We start from the raw sequence: 16,179 nt of genomic DNA, 5'->3' as shown, positions 1-16,179 counted from the left end.
CAGTCAGTTGAATGATATACTTATTCCCTGTGTCAACATTGAATCTCCACATCTTTGATTCTAGACCAAGTTATCCTCAATGACAAGAGAACGTTGTGTTTTTTTTCTTTTCATAGATTATGTTAATGTCTGCCCCTGTCAAAATATGTTTTAATGCAATTTGCAGTGGAGCAGTTGTCTGTTAGTTTATTGATTGATTAATTGATGTATAGTATTTTTTGTTATTTATATAGCTATTTAGCCTATAGATTTTGTTTTATTTGTTGTTTTAATGATGTAGCCTATACCCCTTTACATCGCGCACGCGGTTGTGTAAACTCGAACGCATGCAACACTGGCAGAAATAACGACATAGCTGGAAGGCCTAGTCCGTCAGTCATTTGGATTGAAACGCCAAGAGAAATGGACGAGCCTGTGTCTAATTCCACTATACGTATAGTCTATATTGCCATCGTAATATGTAGCCTATATTGCATTAAGGGTTGAAAAGATTGGCCCGTGCCTCACAGAAATCCACTCCAACAGCTCTTTTTGAACAAATATTATTGCGCTACTTATTCACTTTTCAGATTCACCCAGTTAACAGACCATGATATGCCCATAATTAGCCGATAATAGGCCTATCATGATTTGATACTAGACTAGACTGCACATGACAGTGGATAAAAATAGCATAGTTTTGAAAAATAAAATAATAATAATAATAATAGACTAAATCGAAAGATTATGCATTTGGCCCATACTTCTGAAATAGTGCTCTGATTTAATCTGATCTGTCGAGGGATTAGCGGTCTGCAGAGCCAGGGTGTCCCTATATCGTCCAGCTGTCGTTTTCGAGGGCCTTTGATTTACATGTGATTTTTTTCCCCCTCCCATAACATCTGGAGATCAATTATCCATCCGTGCTGGTGGCTGGGCAGAGATATAGCTGCCAGTGATATGCTATATTCATTGCAATATAGGCTACTATTTATATTCTACATTTAGGTGATTTGTTTGTGAGCACTAGACTTTCCCCAAAAAAAATCCAACAGCCTACTTCCCTTTAAAAGTCTACAATTATATAGAAATATATATATATATATATATATATATATATATATAAATAAATACATGCACTATTTTATTTGGTGTGCAATTTTAAATGCTAACATTTTTAGCTCCCCGTCATTATGTTTTCTTTATTTCTATCTATATAAATACGTTCCCTTTTATCCGGTGTTACTCGGAAAATGCATATTCGAGAGGGCGTCTGATGTGATGCATCCATGATGCACAGGAATTCTGCCCAGTAAAATCCTCGGTGTTAATCTATCTGTGAGGGTGCACAAAGCGAACCAAATGGAGCCGTTTGGTTCCATTCATGCACTAGCTGAGTTAAACGAACACTGAGGATTTTACAGTCCAAATCGCTCCCTCGCAGCCGATTGGCTACCGAGTCCAAGACTATTGCTGGGATGGACCTGTTGGATAAAAAGGACCATTTGATGAGGGGATCTAGTGTGTGTTACAACAGTGGAACATGCACTGTCTGGGGACCAGCCTGTGAGACGAAGGTGAAACAGGGAATAGGCCTATATATATATTTATATATATATATATATATATATATATGTATATAGCATCAAATAGCTACAATATGACAGGGAAACAAGGCGCCGTGTTGTCGGAAAGTTTGAATATATCGAAAACCTCCGCGGGTCCAAATGGAGGATCCAACAACAACTACCTCCATCAGTCGAAGAGCAGCTCAGCCCATCCGCCCAGCAGGTGCACGGGCTTCGGGATCCAGGAGATCCTGGGGCTGAATAAAGAGCCGTCATCCCCGGTGGCCCCGAGGACTCCTCTGGAGTCCCTGCCGGCCGGGGCGCACCTGCTGGCCGCCAGGTCCAGGTCGTTGCTCGGCGGTCATCCCGCCGGCATCGGCATCGGCGTCGGGATGGGATTAATCGGCCCCGGTGGGATTCCTTCGTTCTATAGTCAACCAGCTTTTTTGGAAGTGTTGTCAGACGCGCAGAACCTCCACCTCCACCAACCCCACAACAACAACAGATCTGTAGGACCTCTGGAGCCCAGCCAGTCTGCCAGCTCTGGTGATCTGCATAGCCAATTTCACTTAACACTGTCTAGGGCCTCAGTGGTTCTCAAACCTGTAAATTTCAAGGTCTCCCCCTAACTCTGACTGTATACAAATGGAACCCTAACGGGTCCATTTGGTTCCATTTGTATACTCAAGAGTTACAGACTAGTAAAGGGTCAATTTAGAACCCCCTAAAGGAACCCAGAGAGTCCCTAGAATCCACTTTGAGAACCACTGGTCTAGACTATGGCATGTTATGTGTTATTGTATAGCTAATGGAATTATCGCGTGTAATGTTACATGATTAGACTGCTGATATGGTGTAATCATAAATAGCATATATGATTAATTATAGCATTAAGCTTGTATAATGTCATTATTATTATTATTATTCGCCTTTTATTTATACAATTATAATTATTATTAGCCTATTATGTCTATTGTCTACAGTTGGATTTGTTTTAGCCTTTGTTGATTGGCCTATAGAAGAAATATCAAAATGGATTTAGATTGGATGATGTTAGCCTAAGTTAAGCTATTTCATTTTTTCTATAGAATAACTGTATAATCAGGATGCTTTAGTGGTGGGTGACTGTATTCTTATGTCTTTTTCTTTTAATCAGATTCCGAGGATTTGTCTTCAACTGAAAGAAAGCTCTCAAAGTCGTCTTTATGTCAGAGCAAGAAACGCAAGAAAAGACGTCACCGGTTAGCATTTATTTGGTTATATTATTATCATTATTTAAGAGCTGATTTGTTTTTGTTTTTTGTTTTTTAAATGTAAAGTTTAGAAAAAAATCTAGGCTTAATAGTGCCCTCACTAAGCCTGGATTTGTTTCTAAATGTAGCTGTTATTATGCAACATATTGTTTTTAATATTGCAGGCTAATTATTTCTTGGCCTCTCAATAAAAGGGTTTATCAGTGTTTGATGAAAGAAAATCGTTGCAAAAAAATAGCTTGATATTTTGATTTCTCATTAAAACGTGTCCTGTCTGTGAGTGAATCAGATAGCCTACAATTGAATAGAATATTTGTAATACGTCTTTTTAACGCAAATAGCCAACAAGTCAATAGCCTACATGTATTTGTTTTTCGTTTTAGGCTCATTGAAATTTGTTGTTTAGGCCTAAACGTTGAATATGTTCTGACTGCACACTTAAATTCGGGTCCATTTTCATTTGTAGGCTATACACTCGGTTTTAGAGTAACATGCAGGATTTTCCATTTAGCTATTTATGACCCTTTTTCCAGAACGATATTCACATCTTATCAGTTGGAAGAGTTGGAAAAGGCCTTTAATGAAGCACATTATCCTGATGTATATGCACGAGAGATGTTGGCTATGAAGACAGAGCTTCCTGAGGACAGAATACAGGTAGGCCTATGACATGCATGTGTTTGAAATCTATCTATCTATCTCCATTTTATCGTTCATTCATAGACCTACATTTTATTGTAAGCCTAAATAACTTGGGCCGTGATTATTTTGTTGAATTTGGAAAATAGGCTATAATAGAGCCTGAAATGGTTGGTTTTCTGACGAATTGAATGATAATTGTGGCAATATTAGTTAGGCCTAATACATAAAAGAAGATAAATGCCCTTATAGGGAAAGGACTATGTCAATATATACATTTTGTAATATATTAAAAGATGGCGCTTTTGAATTTGTTGTATAGCCTATGGCTCATATAATACTGGCAAAAATGCAAATTCAAAGCACTTGTCTCAAAACACTTCAATATGTAAGGAATTTATGTATTAGGCTACAATGGTACTCAATGTGTTTCAGATGACAGTTAAGTGATAATTTAAGGACTTTTAATACCTAATACCTAAAAAAATAAAAAATAAAAAATAACAGAAATTAAATTAAAAAAGACTGCATCAAAACTACTCAAAAAACTGGCCAAACATTGGCCAAATTGTCAAATAATATAAGAAAGAGGCAAAAATGGCGAAAATAGATGAAAATAAGCCTCGAAAATATGCCTCCATTGCAAGGCGTTGTGAACTTGTAGATCGGCTACTATTTATGTGGAACCGAGTTAATTCAAATATATGTAATGCCTAAACTCCTATAATTCCAAGTGCTTGTCAGGGTGGGGGTCCCCACTTCAAATATGATTATTTTGGGGGGGTCACAGCCTGAAAAGGTTGAGAACCACTGGGCCACTACACCTATAACAGAGCATAGTTGCATGCATGCGGTGCATATAGGCAATAAGGCAGGCCTACTTGACAAAATAGTTAGCCCTCTAATGTTTTTTTTTTTGGGGGGGGGGGGGCAAGGTAAGTGAGCCCACGTCAATCGATCAATGGCGCTCCATTCCTGTCTGAACAAAGATCCTCGCCAGAGCAGATCATCTCTCATCAGGCTTGGTTGGATGTGAAACAATTTGTTCTCAGCACTAACGACCTAATCAAGCTATCAAGGCGGAGGGAGATTGCAGTGTGACCTGTATACCATCCATCTGCCCAGCCGAGCGCCTTTTAATTTCCTTCTCATTACGGTGGGCTAGAGCCGCGAATAAATAATCAGTGGTGGAAAAAGTACTCAATTTGTTTTTACTTAAGTAAAATTATCAATTCTGCAATATAGAAATACTCTGTTACAACAGTAAAAGTCCGGAATTTAAAATAGTATTGGCATCAACGTGTGGCTACTTAAAGTACCAAAAGTAAAAGTACTCATTAGGCAGAAAGTGTTCAAAATGTATAAAAATCTTTTGAAAATAGCAGATCTACAAGCTCGAGCTTGTAGATCGGCTATTTTCAAATGGCCGGAATTAAGTGGTTAATGTATGTTTTGTAATAATAATCAAAATCTACAAAGTAACTAACTAAAGTTTTTCAAATAATTGTAGTGGAGTAAAAAGTACAATATTTGTAATGGAGTAGAAGTAAAAGTACTGAAAAATGGAAATACTCCAGTAAAGTAAAAAAAAAAAAACCTAAAAATTGTACTTGAGTAAATGTAGCCTACTTAGTTGTTTTACACCACTGCGAATAAATGATAAAGGAAATAAATAAATAAGCCCATGCAGCCAGCCGAGCCATGCAGGCCTATATTCCAATCCTAAATAAAATTAACACCCAATTTTCTCATTGAGTGTAATTAGTTAAATCAGACGAGCTTGCCACCGTACCGAAGGGAGGCAGAGGCTCGAGACGCGGGGAGTTCAAATGAAATAACTACATTGAATTTATTAGCACGGGTCAATGGCGTCGCTCCCCCGAGTCCCGCTCGTTTAATTTCCCGTGATATTTGCCCGCCTGCCCGCCATCGATTGGGCCTGAAATTAACTTATTTTTCAATCAGCCTCAGAGTGCCCTGGGGTCGCTTCTCCTCACAGCAGCTTCCACACCGGCTTCCCTTTGAGGACCAGAGAAGCAATTTCTCATAAAAAAAGTATCTTGTATGAAATAAAGGTTATCACCGGAATTATAGCAGAAAAGGGCTTGAAAATGTTTTTTGATCATTTTCAATTTAATAACCCTCTCTCCGAATCTTGTTGATAGCCCCTCCTCTCTTATTTTTTACTCTTCACACATGTCCCTACTCCCTACACGCGCACCCACGCGCGCGTGCGTGCGCGCGCGCACACACACACACACACACACACACACACACACACACACACACACACACACACACACACACACACACACACACACACACACACTGTGCACAGCCATCAGAGGTGGCCAAGTAGAGTGTTCAACAGCCCTGTGTTGTGCTATAAAATCAATTTGGCCTCTCACTGAGCTGACAGATAGCCAGGGGCCCCAACCAGTTGTTGGCTGTAGCCAAGTGAAGTGTCTTAATGTGTCAAAGCATCTCTCCACCACCACAGGTTGCTAGAGATAGGCTCTGACAGGAGGCAGGGATCCCTCACACCTGTAGCCAGTATAGGCTATGGGAAATCAATGGACTCGAGTGAAAGCACAGTTGCTTTTTATCTCAAGTAACTCCAATCACCCTTGAGATCCACAAATACCTCAGAACATCTGAGAGAAATATCCACTGAAATACTAATACTGAGTTTTCATACGAATAGAAGGAAAGGAACAGTTGAATTCAATCAGCTACGTCCACTCTGTTTTGCTTGTACACTATAGGGCATCGCAGTCGCGCCCACTTCCTGGTGCCACTGCAAAATACTCAATGCATTTTTCCCATTGACTTTTCCAAAAATATTTATATCAATTAATTAGCTTGATTCTTAATTTAAGCCTAGAATCAAGCTATCCAGGCTCCTGGTGAATCATGACCATAAAACGTTTGATTCTGTGAGAAAAAAAAACTGAAACTCAGAGAGTGTACAACTCAATGGGTCCATTTGGTTATTTTTACACTCTCAAAGTTAAATTAAAGCTGCATTCCGGAACCTTTTAGTGTATAAACCCTTATTTTAGTAGTCGTATAAACAACTGTGGTGGTCTCCATGCTCTTCTATTGAGAACTGCTGTGATTGAGTAGGACCATACGGTTTGACAAGAGGTATTGCCTGAAGCTCAAAGTGCAATAGCTCCCCTGCCCAAAGAGGCGTTTGGTCTTATCTCACCAGTAGAAACGTTGTGCGAGACACCTGGGTTTGAATCCCAGGTATATGATATAACTCTTATGGAATTGCAGCTTTAAGGGATTTTACTGTGTAGTGCTTGAGTTAGTGTTAATGGTGTTTCCTGAACATTTCTAGATCATAGGGCTGGACAACATATAGATATTTTTTGATATCATGATATGAGGGTGTTGTCCTTTCCTGGTTTGGATCGCTTAAGCTTTATCTTATACTTTAACAAATTGTAACAAATAGCAAAAATAACCGGTCTACAAGCTCAACAACACATCGCAACCTGATGCACTGTGAGTTTGTAGATCTGCTGTTTTTGTTTTTTTTAATTATGTTTGAAAGACAAAAAATTAAATTGATATTATCGTCACAATATCGATGTTGAGGTATTTGGTCAAACATATGATATACCTTTTTTATCTATATCATCCTACTAGATTACTGCTAGCCTGGCATGGCCAGACTAATATCACTGCGTAGATATTAGGGCAATTCCTTTTTTTTGCAATGGCAGATTCGTCTGGTTTCCAGGCTAGATTACTGCATGAACAGACGCGTCGCTAGGTCTCTACTAGGTCGGGGGCTTAGCCCCGCAGGCAACGGGCACATGCACGCGCGCGCAGCGCGCGTGCATGAGCCCCTCCTCCCGCGCGCGCGCTTTGCGCGCGCGCGCGATTTTTTTCGCGGATTTCGCGGATTAGGGTGCTTTTTTCCCCGTTTTTTGTTACTTTATTTCGGTTTTAGGGTTAGGGGTAGGGTTAGGTTAGGGTGATAGATATATAATTCAAAAAAAAAAAAAACCTTTTAATTTTTTAATTTTTAATGTTTTTTTATTGGTGGCTTTGGACAAAACATTGGTGGCTATAGCCACCGAAGCCCACCCCTAACGACGCCACTGTGCATGAACCTGTGATTATTAAGTTTGGCAGTAGCTGATTAATGCGTACCACTGTGCCAGGTGTGGTTCCAGAACCGCAGAGCCAAGTGGAGGAAGAGGGAGAAGTGTTGGGGCCGCAGCAGTGTGATGGCTGAGTACGGCCTGTATGGGGCCATGGTACGCCACTCCATCCCACTGCCCGAGTCCATCCTCAAGTCTGCCAAGGACGGCATCATGGACTCCTGTGCTCCATGGCTGCTTGGTGAGGCTATACTAAAGATGATTCACACAATAAAATCCATAACCCATTAAGGCCTGAGGCCGATTCTACAAATGCCTTCTAAATCAGTATAGTTCTCACACTTTCAAGATTTTTCAAAAATGTTCAAAAATAGCAGATGTACAAGCTCGCAGTGACGCGCTGTGAGCTTGTATATCTGCTATTTTCGAATAGCCAGCGCTAAAATCCAAAATGACACATACGCTTTCCCGATGGGTTTTAAAGGGGTTGTAAGTGATTTATTTTTTGTTAAATAGCTCTATATTCTCATAGTAATCATTACTATATAGAGTGTTCAGTAACAGGGGTCTCCCCAACTCTCCAGCTAGTAATGCGATATATATATTATTATTATTATTTTGTTGCAAAAACATCACTTACACAAGCTTTTAACAAGTGTAACCAAATGAATCCATTAGGGTCCATTCAGGAGTATTGGGAGTATTGTATGATATGAAGATGTGTGGCTGTCAGAGGGCGAAGCCTTATCATCACAGAACTAGAGACAAAACATAACTTTTATTCTTTCCATAAATAATAATTCAGATTTCTTAGATGATATTAGTCATCATAGGTTAAGACAATGAACTATCTGATTTCATGTCAATATAAAGAATTCTTGCTGTTTGGACGTTCTGGAAGTATAGGATTATGCCGCATTCTCTCTCTATCTTTGAACAGCTTTTTATAGCATTTGTATAGAAGCCAATACTGATTAGATAACTTACTGACCCTGATGGCTCATACCCCATTGCTGTTAAATTCACCCACTGATGCCTACAAAGCAGGAAATGATGGATTTCCTCCTCTATTAGCAAAAGTACAGTCCTCACTCCTCACACTAGACAGCTCCCATGCAAATGTATTATTAGCATGTGACGCTTTGAGCTTAACCGCTTAAACCCTATATACTAGTTAACTGGGGTCTATACTAGGTATTCTAGTATTTCCCTCTACACAAAATCGCCGAAAATAGCAGATGGACCTACAAGATCACAAGGCGTCACATTGCAATGCCTTGTGAGCTAATAGGTCTGCTATTTTCTAGTTAAGCCCTTCATATTTCAACTGGCCTTTTTGTCTGATGCTTTTTTTTCTGTCCAGCACATAGCAATGATTGTTTGGATCTATTATGCATGCCTTTTTTAGAACAACATTTCCAAAGAAAGAAAACAATATTGGTCTTATGGTGAATTCCTTAAAGCAGATCAAATATCTTCACCAACAGATACACAGCATGCCCTGATCATGAATTGACCCCCCTCAATTTAACATCGGATTCTAAACTAGAACTTTTTTGCTTACCATTTCCAGTTCAAGATGGCTTTCCAAACAGCAGACGCAATTCTAAATCTGAATACCCGCAATTCTTTGCAGGGATGCACAAAAAGACCTTGGAGGCAGTGGTAGCCCCTCCAGCCTCGAAGGCCGACACGCCCCAGCAGCCAGCGTCTCAGAGGGAAGAAGAGGGCGAGGCAGAAGAGAAGCGGGAAGAAGGCAAGTCCTCCATTTCTAAAGAGGAACTGAGAGAAAACAGCATCGCTGCACTCAGGGCCAAGGCACAGGAGCACAGTGCCAAAGTGTTGGGGACAGTTTCTCATGACAGACTGCTGGAGGGCAACCAGGAGAGACAGGCAGCAGAGGAGAAAGCAAGTGATCCTGTGAGTCCCACAGAGGACACAGAAGGTCCCTAGAGACTCTAATCTCTCTAAAGTTCCTAAGGACTATTGTTCTCATGAGGCAATGTAGTGGCCTGACACTGTTTTCAGCCTGTAAGGACTTGCCTGGGTTTATTAAAGTTAATTGTACTCCTCAAGATTTTACACGTCAAACTCATACTAGATCAATACTGTAATTAAGAAGATAACTTAATTGGCCACCTCTTGCTCGCTGCTCTCAACGATTACACCTTTGCACTTTTTCTGTTTAACTTCCAAACGTTCTTAATTATTATTGCTTATGCATTGTCATTGGTTTGAGAGATCATTTCAGTGTATATAGCATCTACAGCTGTGTATACAACCAGATGAGTGAGGTTTTATCCTACTGTTTAATGTTTATTATAAAGGACTAATATGTAGGATTACTGATGACCAATGAGCGGCTAATTTCTCAAAGTTCTATTTTAGTGTCTTTATTGATTGAATAACTTGTATAGTTACTCAATGGTGACATTTCAAACTATAAACCATCCCACTGACAAGACAAGAAAGTAATTGTTGTCCTGTATTGTTCTGTATATAATGGAAATGATAATGACACAAGACAGTTTGAAGCAGATTTCTTGTAGTCTTAAAAATGTTTGTGTTTTCATTTCATAATCCGTATAATACAAAATACAAAAACATGAAATAGAAACCAGATTTTGTTTTTTAATGCTGTCATTTGGTGTTTGTGGATTGTTACATTTTTCAAGTGGTCACATCTATAAATTAATTGGGGTACTGAAAGGTCCTGAAAGCAAAAGGCAAAAATCTTCCAAAACATAATCTTCGCCACCTGAGCAGGTACTGTACACAAAACCGGATAGTGATACAAAGATATGTTTCTAATCACAAGAGTAGTTTACTTGTCACTTGATGCTCTGATAGCTAAACTCATTAATTCATTAAGAATTAAGAAGTCTGTCCTCGGGTGCACGCTTGGACCGGCCCCAATAATCTGTTGTAGTTGAGAGCCTTCAATCTCAGATTAAACTAGGGGACCAGTGCTTTTGGGATGGCAGCCAGAAAGGCAGACATCACCCCACAAAACGGGATGGCCTGTTTGTTAGATTCTCTTACCAGGCAGCACTCAAGCTGTTTCATCCTCTTATCTAAACACTTAGCCAGAGTTTATCAGCTTTATTGGTGAGCAATCTTTATTATTATAGTTCGGCTTAGTATCTACAGTACTCAAAACTTAATTTCAGGTCACTTAGGGTTTTTAACTGAGTTATATATATTATATTAACCGCATTATTAAAAAAATGTAACATCAAAACTGTGCACATTTTAATTTAAAAACAATTCCAAAAATAACAGATCTATAAGCTCACAACGCATCGCGGCACATTGTGAGCTCGTACGTCGGCTATTTTCACTTCGTACCACAAAGTATTTAAAATAGAGAGGGAGCGAGGGATGGTCATTATCTGCAGAGTAAAACCCTCAGTGTTATTTTATCTCTCTGTACTCTCTGAGTAAAATTGACATTTTTATCATGGATTTTATCATGTGTAGACATCTCTGCACAAATTGGAATGCCTCACAAAATGGAATCATGCCATCAGTGGGGGAAAAGGTTGCCTATTACAATATTGACAGAGATAAGTATGCGCTTATAATGAATGTTTACTAGAAAATAAACTTGAAAGTGTCAGGGTAAAAGCAAATGTTTAAAGCATTATGTGAGAGAACAACACTGATTGGTCTGTTTTATATTTGAGAGTTAATCTACTTGAGTCAGGGCAACAGATAATACAAACAAAACATTTGGAAAAACAGTACCTATGTTAAAATTTGGCATTCTCATTAACAATAAATATGTTATATACAATTTGGAAATCAATGTTTGAAGAGCTAAATCCGCCCTGCCTCAACATGCAGAAAACATCCAGTAAACACCTTTTTGTGATGCAAGGAGTGGAAGAAGTCCACCCTGGTAAACTCATCCAAGCACATCACACCCAAGGTGGGGTGACCAGATAGTGACCTGAGAGTGTATCGGACACATCACATGGGCTCTAATGCCTGACACTGACAGTCCGCAGTTCAATTCCCGGCTGGCCAAACCATTTGTCACTCCCCTACTCTATCTCTGTGTTTTTGTCTCTCACCAGGAGACTGAGTTGCACCACTATACCCATCAAAAAAGGCTCAGAAAAGCCCCAAAATTACTTTAAAAAACCCCAAACAAAACAAAAAAATCACACCCTGTGTGAAGTTAGCGGCGCCTCTGATACATTATGTCATCGATATGTGTTTATAATGTGTTTATAGCCATGTGTCACGTGAAGCTTGACCAATCACTTTGTTGACGGGTCTGACCAATCAGAACGTTGACGGGTCTGACCAATCAGAACGTTGACGGGTCTGACCAATCAGAACGTTGACGGTGAACACGGACAAAGTCAGGTATAGAGCAGGATCCGCTCTATACCTAAAGGTATAGAGCAGCTAGCGCCGCTAAAAATCACACCCAGTGTGAAGTGAGCGGTGTGGTCATCACAGTGATGGAAGCTCACTTAAAAAAAACTGTTTTTTTTAATGCATAGTTATCAATTTCATCATGTGTCTCGCTAGCCAATCACAGTGCTGAATAGAGTCCGCCAATAGAGTCAGCCAATCACAGTACAGCTAGGGGTGTACTAATGTAGAGGGGTGTGCTATTATGAGCCAATCACAGTACAGCGAAGGGTGTACTAATGAGGTGTCCCAATCCCACTTATAGGAGCGGCTACACCGCTCAAAAATATGGTACAATTGGGAAATGTGGGGCTTGCTGGTCAGGGTCATGCATTCAGAAACTGTTTTGACACATGCACTTTATAAATGACATTCAGTTCAGACAACCATAATATGAGGTTGACTGACTGACAATTTAGAATAGAATGAGCCCTCCATTCCACAAACCGTATATGTCCAATGGAATTATTGAGACCAAGACATGTAGAGTGAGGATTATTCCTCCCTTAAGTGCAATGTTATTTAATCCTCTGAAAGTGGAATTGATGCTCTTGAACTGATCAGATTTGTTGAAGATCATGACGTTTACATTGGATATGCAGATGTAATTCAGAATATCCCTCATGATGGACAGTGCTTGATCATAAGATCACCTCAATCCATACAAAGTGAGATCAGACAGGGTTCATTATTCTGACTAATCTAATGTTAACATTCAGTTTCTTTTTAGGGGAATTACATGCATTATGACTTCAGATAATTTGGTCAAGGCTCAGTGCAATAACTGCTATGGTGAGTTAAATATTGACTCATATTGAAATATGGTGCTATTCTGCCCTCTGCTGCATGCACTGTAGTAATGAATACAGCTATACAGTATCCTCTATTGAGCTTGTGTTACATAATGTTATTTGGCTCTGGTGAAGGAAAATATATAACTTACTATATCTGTAAACTCACTCTGCATTCCACAGTAGCTACAAATTAGTACACGGAGGCCAATCTATGAAGTCAGTACTGTGACGTAAGTACTGGGACCGTCTGTGTCTGTTGCCAGAGTACTTGGAGGCCAGTCTATGACGTCAGTACAGCGGCTGTGATGCACCAACTTGTGACAGTTTGGAAGTCTTATCTCTGGTTTACTTCCCGTATCTGCGTGACGTAGGTGGACGCCTTTTTAGGAGAGCAGAAGCAGGTTGGAATCTATTGATTCCAATGGAAGATTGAACGTGAACACAGCTTCTGAACCATTCTTCAGCCTCATGGTCACTGAACTAAATATTGGACCCGATCGTCACAAGCCACACAATATTCCCAAGATTTTCATACAAAAATAGCTTTTTTCAGTGAGACAAATCAGGAGATTTTGTTATCAACCTTTCTCTGTCCCAGCAACATACTCTTGCGTGATCTAGCAAGTGTTATTGGTAGACATAGGCCGTTCCCGAGATTTGCCGTCAGACACCGGTGCCCACTTAGGAGACCATTTGTAGGATTTGTGTACCATGTCGCCTCTAGTGGCTCCAATTGGGATGGTGTATCTTCGTATATTAACAATCTTTGGTGTGATGTCCATCAGAACGCATGTCCATCAGAACACATGGCTGAAGGAGGTGGCAGGACAAAATACAAAAATTCACAGCAAAAACTTCTCGCCCTGACAGAATGACTGAATCTACTAGATCCTTCTGTGGCACAGAGCTGTCAGTGTTTTTTTGGCACAAGGTTTGGGGTGCAAGACCATCATTAAAGCACATTTCCGCTCTCCATCTAAATTCTACAAGGTCATGTACTTTGTTCTCACTTGCATCTTCCATGTCAGCGTGGTACAAGCAATAAGGTCAGGGGTTTATGCATTTTATCCTCAATAAAATCAACCTAATGAGGAAAAAAATAAAAATCTGACAGATCCGTCTTGATCACGCGACTATAGAGATAATGTGTACCGATTTTCTTGATGTTTGGACTAAATCAGCAGGAGTAATATCATGAACATTGTTTAGCAAAAATCGGCCTCCTGGTGGCGCTAAAACAGGACAATGTGAAAAGGGTGGCATGTGTTCCTCGGCCTGGTGGGAATGTGCGAGCAACATTTCATGGAATTCACACACTGTGTTCATGATTTGAGGCATTTTGTTCAAAATGAAGCACTCCTGCAAACTTCGGAAGCCATTCTTAGCCAATCAGGATGGAATCTGAAAAATCTGAAAGACTATACTATAAAAAGACTAACTATAACAATACTGTGTACCGATTGGCCTGATGTTTGGACAAAAACTGTAGGAGTACTGTCAAAAAATGTGTACACAAATTGGCCTCCTGTTGGCGCTATGACAGGCCCATGTGAAATCTTTGGGGCAGAGGTTCTGCTCTGGCACCCAGGGAGTGTGTGTGCACCGTTTCGGACGGACGGACAGGGTGCAAAACAAAGTCTCGGCCATGCCTTTTGGCCTGGCGGAGACAATAAGGCAATGATGAAATGAATCATTAGGTCAAGACTGATCTGCTCTTAGTGCTGGTTTCTCTTAGATAAACATGACTTAGGCAAAATGTGTTTTTTTTTGTTGCCTAAAGTCAATTTCTTTATTTTTTTTGCCTAAGTACAATTTTCATTCTTCTTTCCTGAAAACCTTCAAAATATGAGTTCGGCAATTATGCTATGAGGCTAACGATATGGCTGCTTTGTGTAGCCCCTAGAGGGAGGCAGAGATAAAGTGATGTCATAAGTGACACAGGTATTTAAGGCCTTTCTGACCAGGCAGATACAAGGCTGACAATCTGTGGGTCCTTACTGTGTTGTGAGAGGAGGAGGTTTGTTTGAGTGCCAACTTGAAGAGTGGTAAGCCTGTTTGGTGTTTTATTGTTTTTACAGTGTGTTGGTTTACTTTTGTTGTTATACATGGGAAAATGGCAAATGTTTGTTATATCATCAGGTGTGTAGCCTACAGTTCATGTGTTTGAGACATGCAAGGGGTGTTGTCTTGTCTCTCCAGGGAATTGTGCATGTAAACTGGATATGGAATGCGAGTATAATTCTATGTACATGGAAAAGAGCTTTATACATTTCTGCATGTGATGTGAATTCTGTGTAACATTCTACATGTTTATGTGCTGATATTCAGTGTACAGCTGCAGTTGAGGAAGTGTGGCAATTGTGAATCACTGCATGCAACCTTACAAAGTCATGTATGGTGGTGATAAGTAGAGTGCGGAGTAGCCCCTTTCGGGACCCTGTTTACCTTTTTTGTATTTGGGAAGACGGTAACCAGGGTCCCTTGACGCTCAAAGCACTCTCTCTCATATTCGCGGGTACCACTGTCTGGTCTCGGGCTAATAGCTCGTCGCTTGGAAGTTGCAGAGATTTCTCAAAGGTACCAACAAGAGCAATACTAAACCGCGCGTAATCTGCATTAATGCGCTCGGATCGGCGCTGCCGTTTAACATTTTTAATCATTTAGTAAAGCTAAATTTCCTCTCTCACACAATGCTCCACTTCCCATGTCCCGCCTCCCCGCGGTGACTGACAAGCTGCGCGTCCTACGCATACCTCTATGGTCCTACGGTACTGCCTCTGATTGGCGAGCTCCTACATGCTTGCATGACAATCACACCGCGGGGAGGCGGGACATGGGAAGTGGAGCATTGTGTGAGAGAGGAAATTTAGCTTTACTAAATGATTAAAAATGTTAAACGGCAGCGCCGATCCGAGCGCATTAATGCAGATTACGCGCGGTTTAGTATTGCTCTTGTTGGTACCTTTGAGAAATCTCTGCAACTTCCAAGCGACGAGCTATTAGCCCGAGACGAGACAGTGGTACCCGCGAATATGAGAGAGAGTGCTTTGAGCGTCAAGGGACCCTGGTTACCGTCTTCCCAAATACAAAAAAGGTAAACAGGGTCCCGAAAGGGGCTAAGTGCGGAGCTGGTCTGACCAAATTTCTATTTGTTTATTTGTCGTTTGTTTGACAAACCATCTTCCCCATCGTAGCTAAAACGGATAACCGAGCTGTGCTTGAACTCCCTTTGTATTGGGCTGCCATAGAGGTGAGGGGCTGTGTACACTATTTGGACTATGTGCAAACACGGTATTGGGCCTTTTCGTTTGTAGTGCTCTGACTATAGAGTTGCAGTGTTGGCCTTGAGGTCAAGTGTAAGGTGCTGTGTTATCGTGTGATTTCACCCATTTGATTCCCCTCT

General features: G+C 40.5%; 1 protein-coding gene across 1 annotated transcript; it reads left to right on the top strand.

The window, feature by feature from the left end:
* Positions 1-1,639: 1,639 nt before the first annotated feature.
* On the top strand, positions 1,640-9,510 carry vsx2 (visual system homeobox 2; the record flags this gene model as incomplete). The annotated part of the gene is made up of 5 exons (XM_084044618.1): positions 1,640-2,093; positions 2,704-2,788; positions 3,334-3,457; positions 7,618-7,798; positions 9,194-9,510. The coding sequence occupies 5 exons, from the start codon at positions 1,640-1,642 to the stop codon at positions 9,508-9,510; spliced, it is 1,161 nt and encodes a 386-aa protein (XP_083900744.1).
* Between the last annotated feature and the right edge of the window lie 6,669 nt (positions 9,511-16,179).

This window comes from Gymnoscopelus microlampas (assembly GCF_963454915.1).
Source record: "Gymnoscopelus microlampas genome assembly, chromosome: 20".
NCBI classification, from domain to species: Eukaryota; Metazoa; Chordata; class Actinopteri; order Myctophiformes; family Myctophidae; genus Gymnoscopelus; species Gymnoscopelus microlampas.
This window is presented reverse-complemented; position numbering and strand designations above follow the sequence as displayed.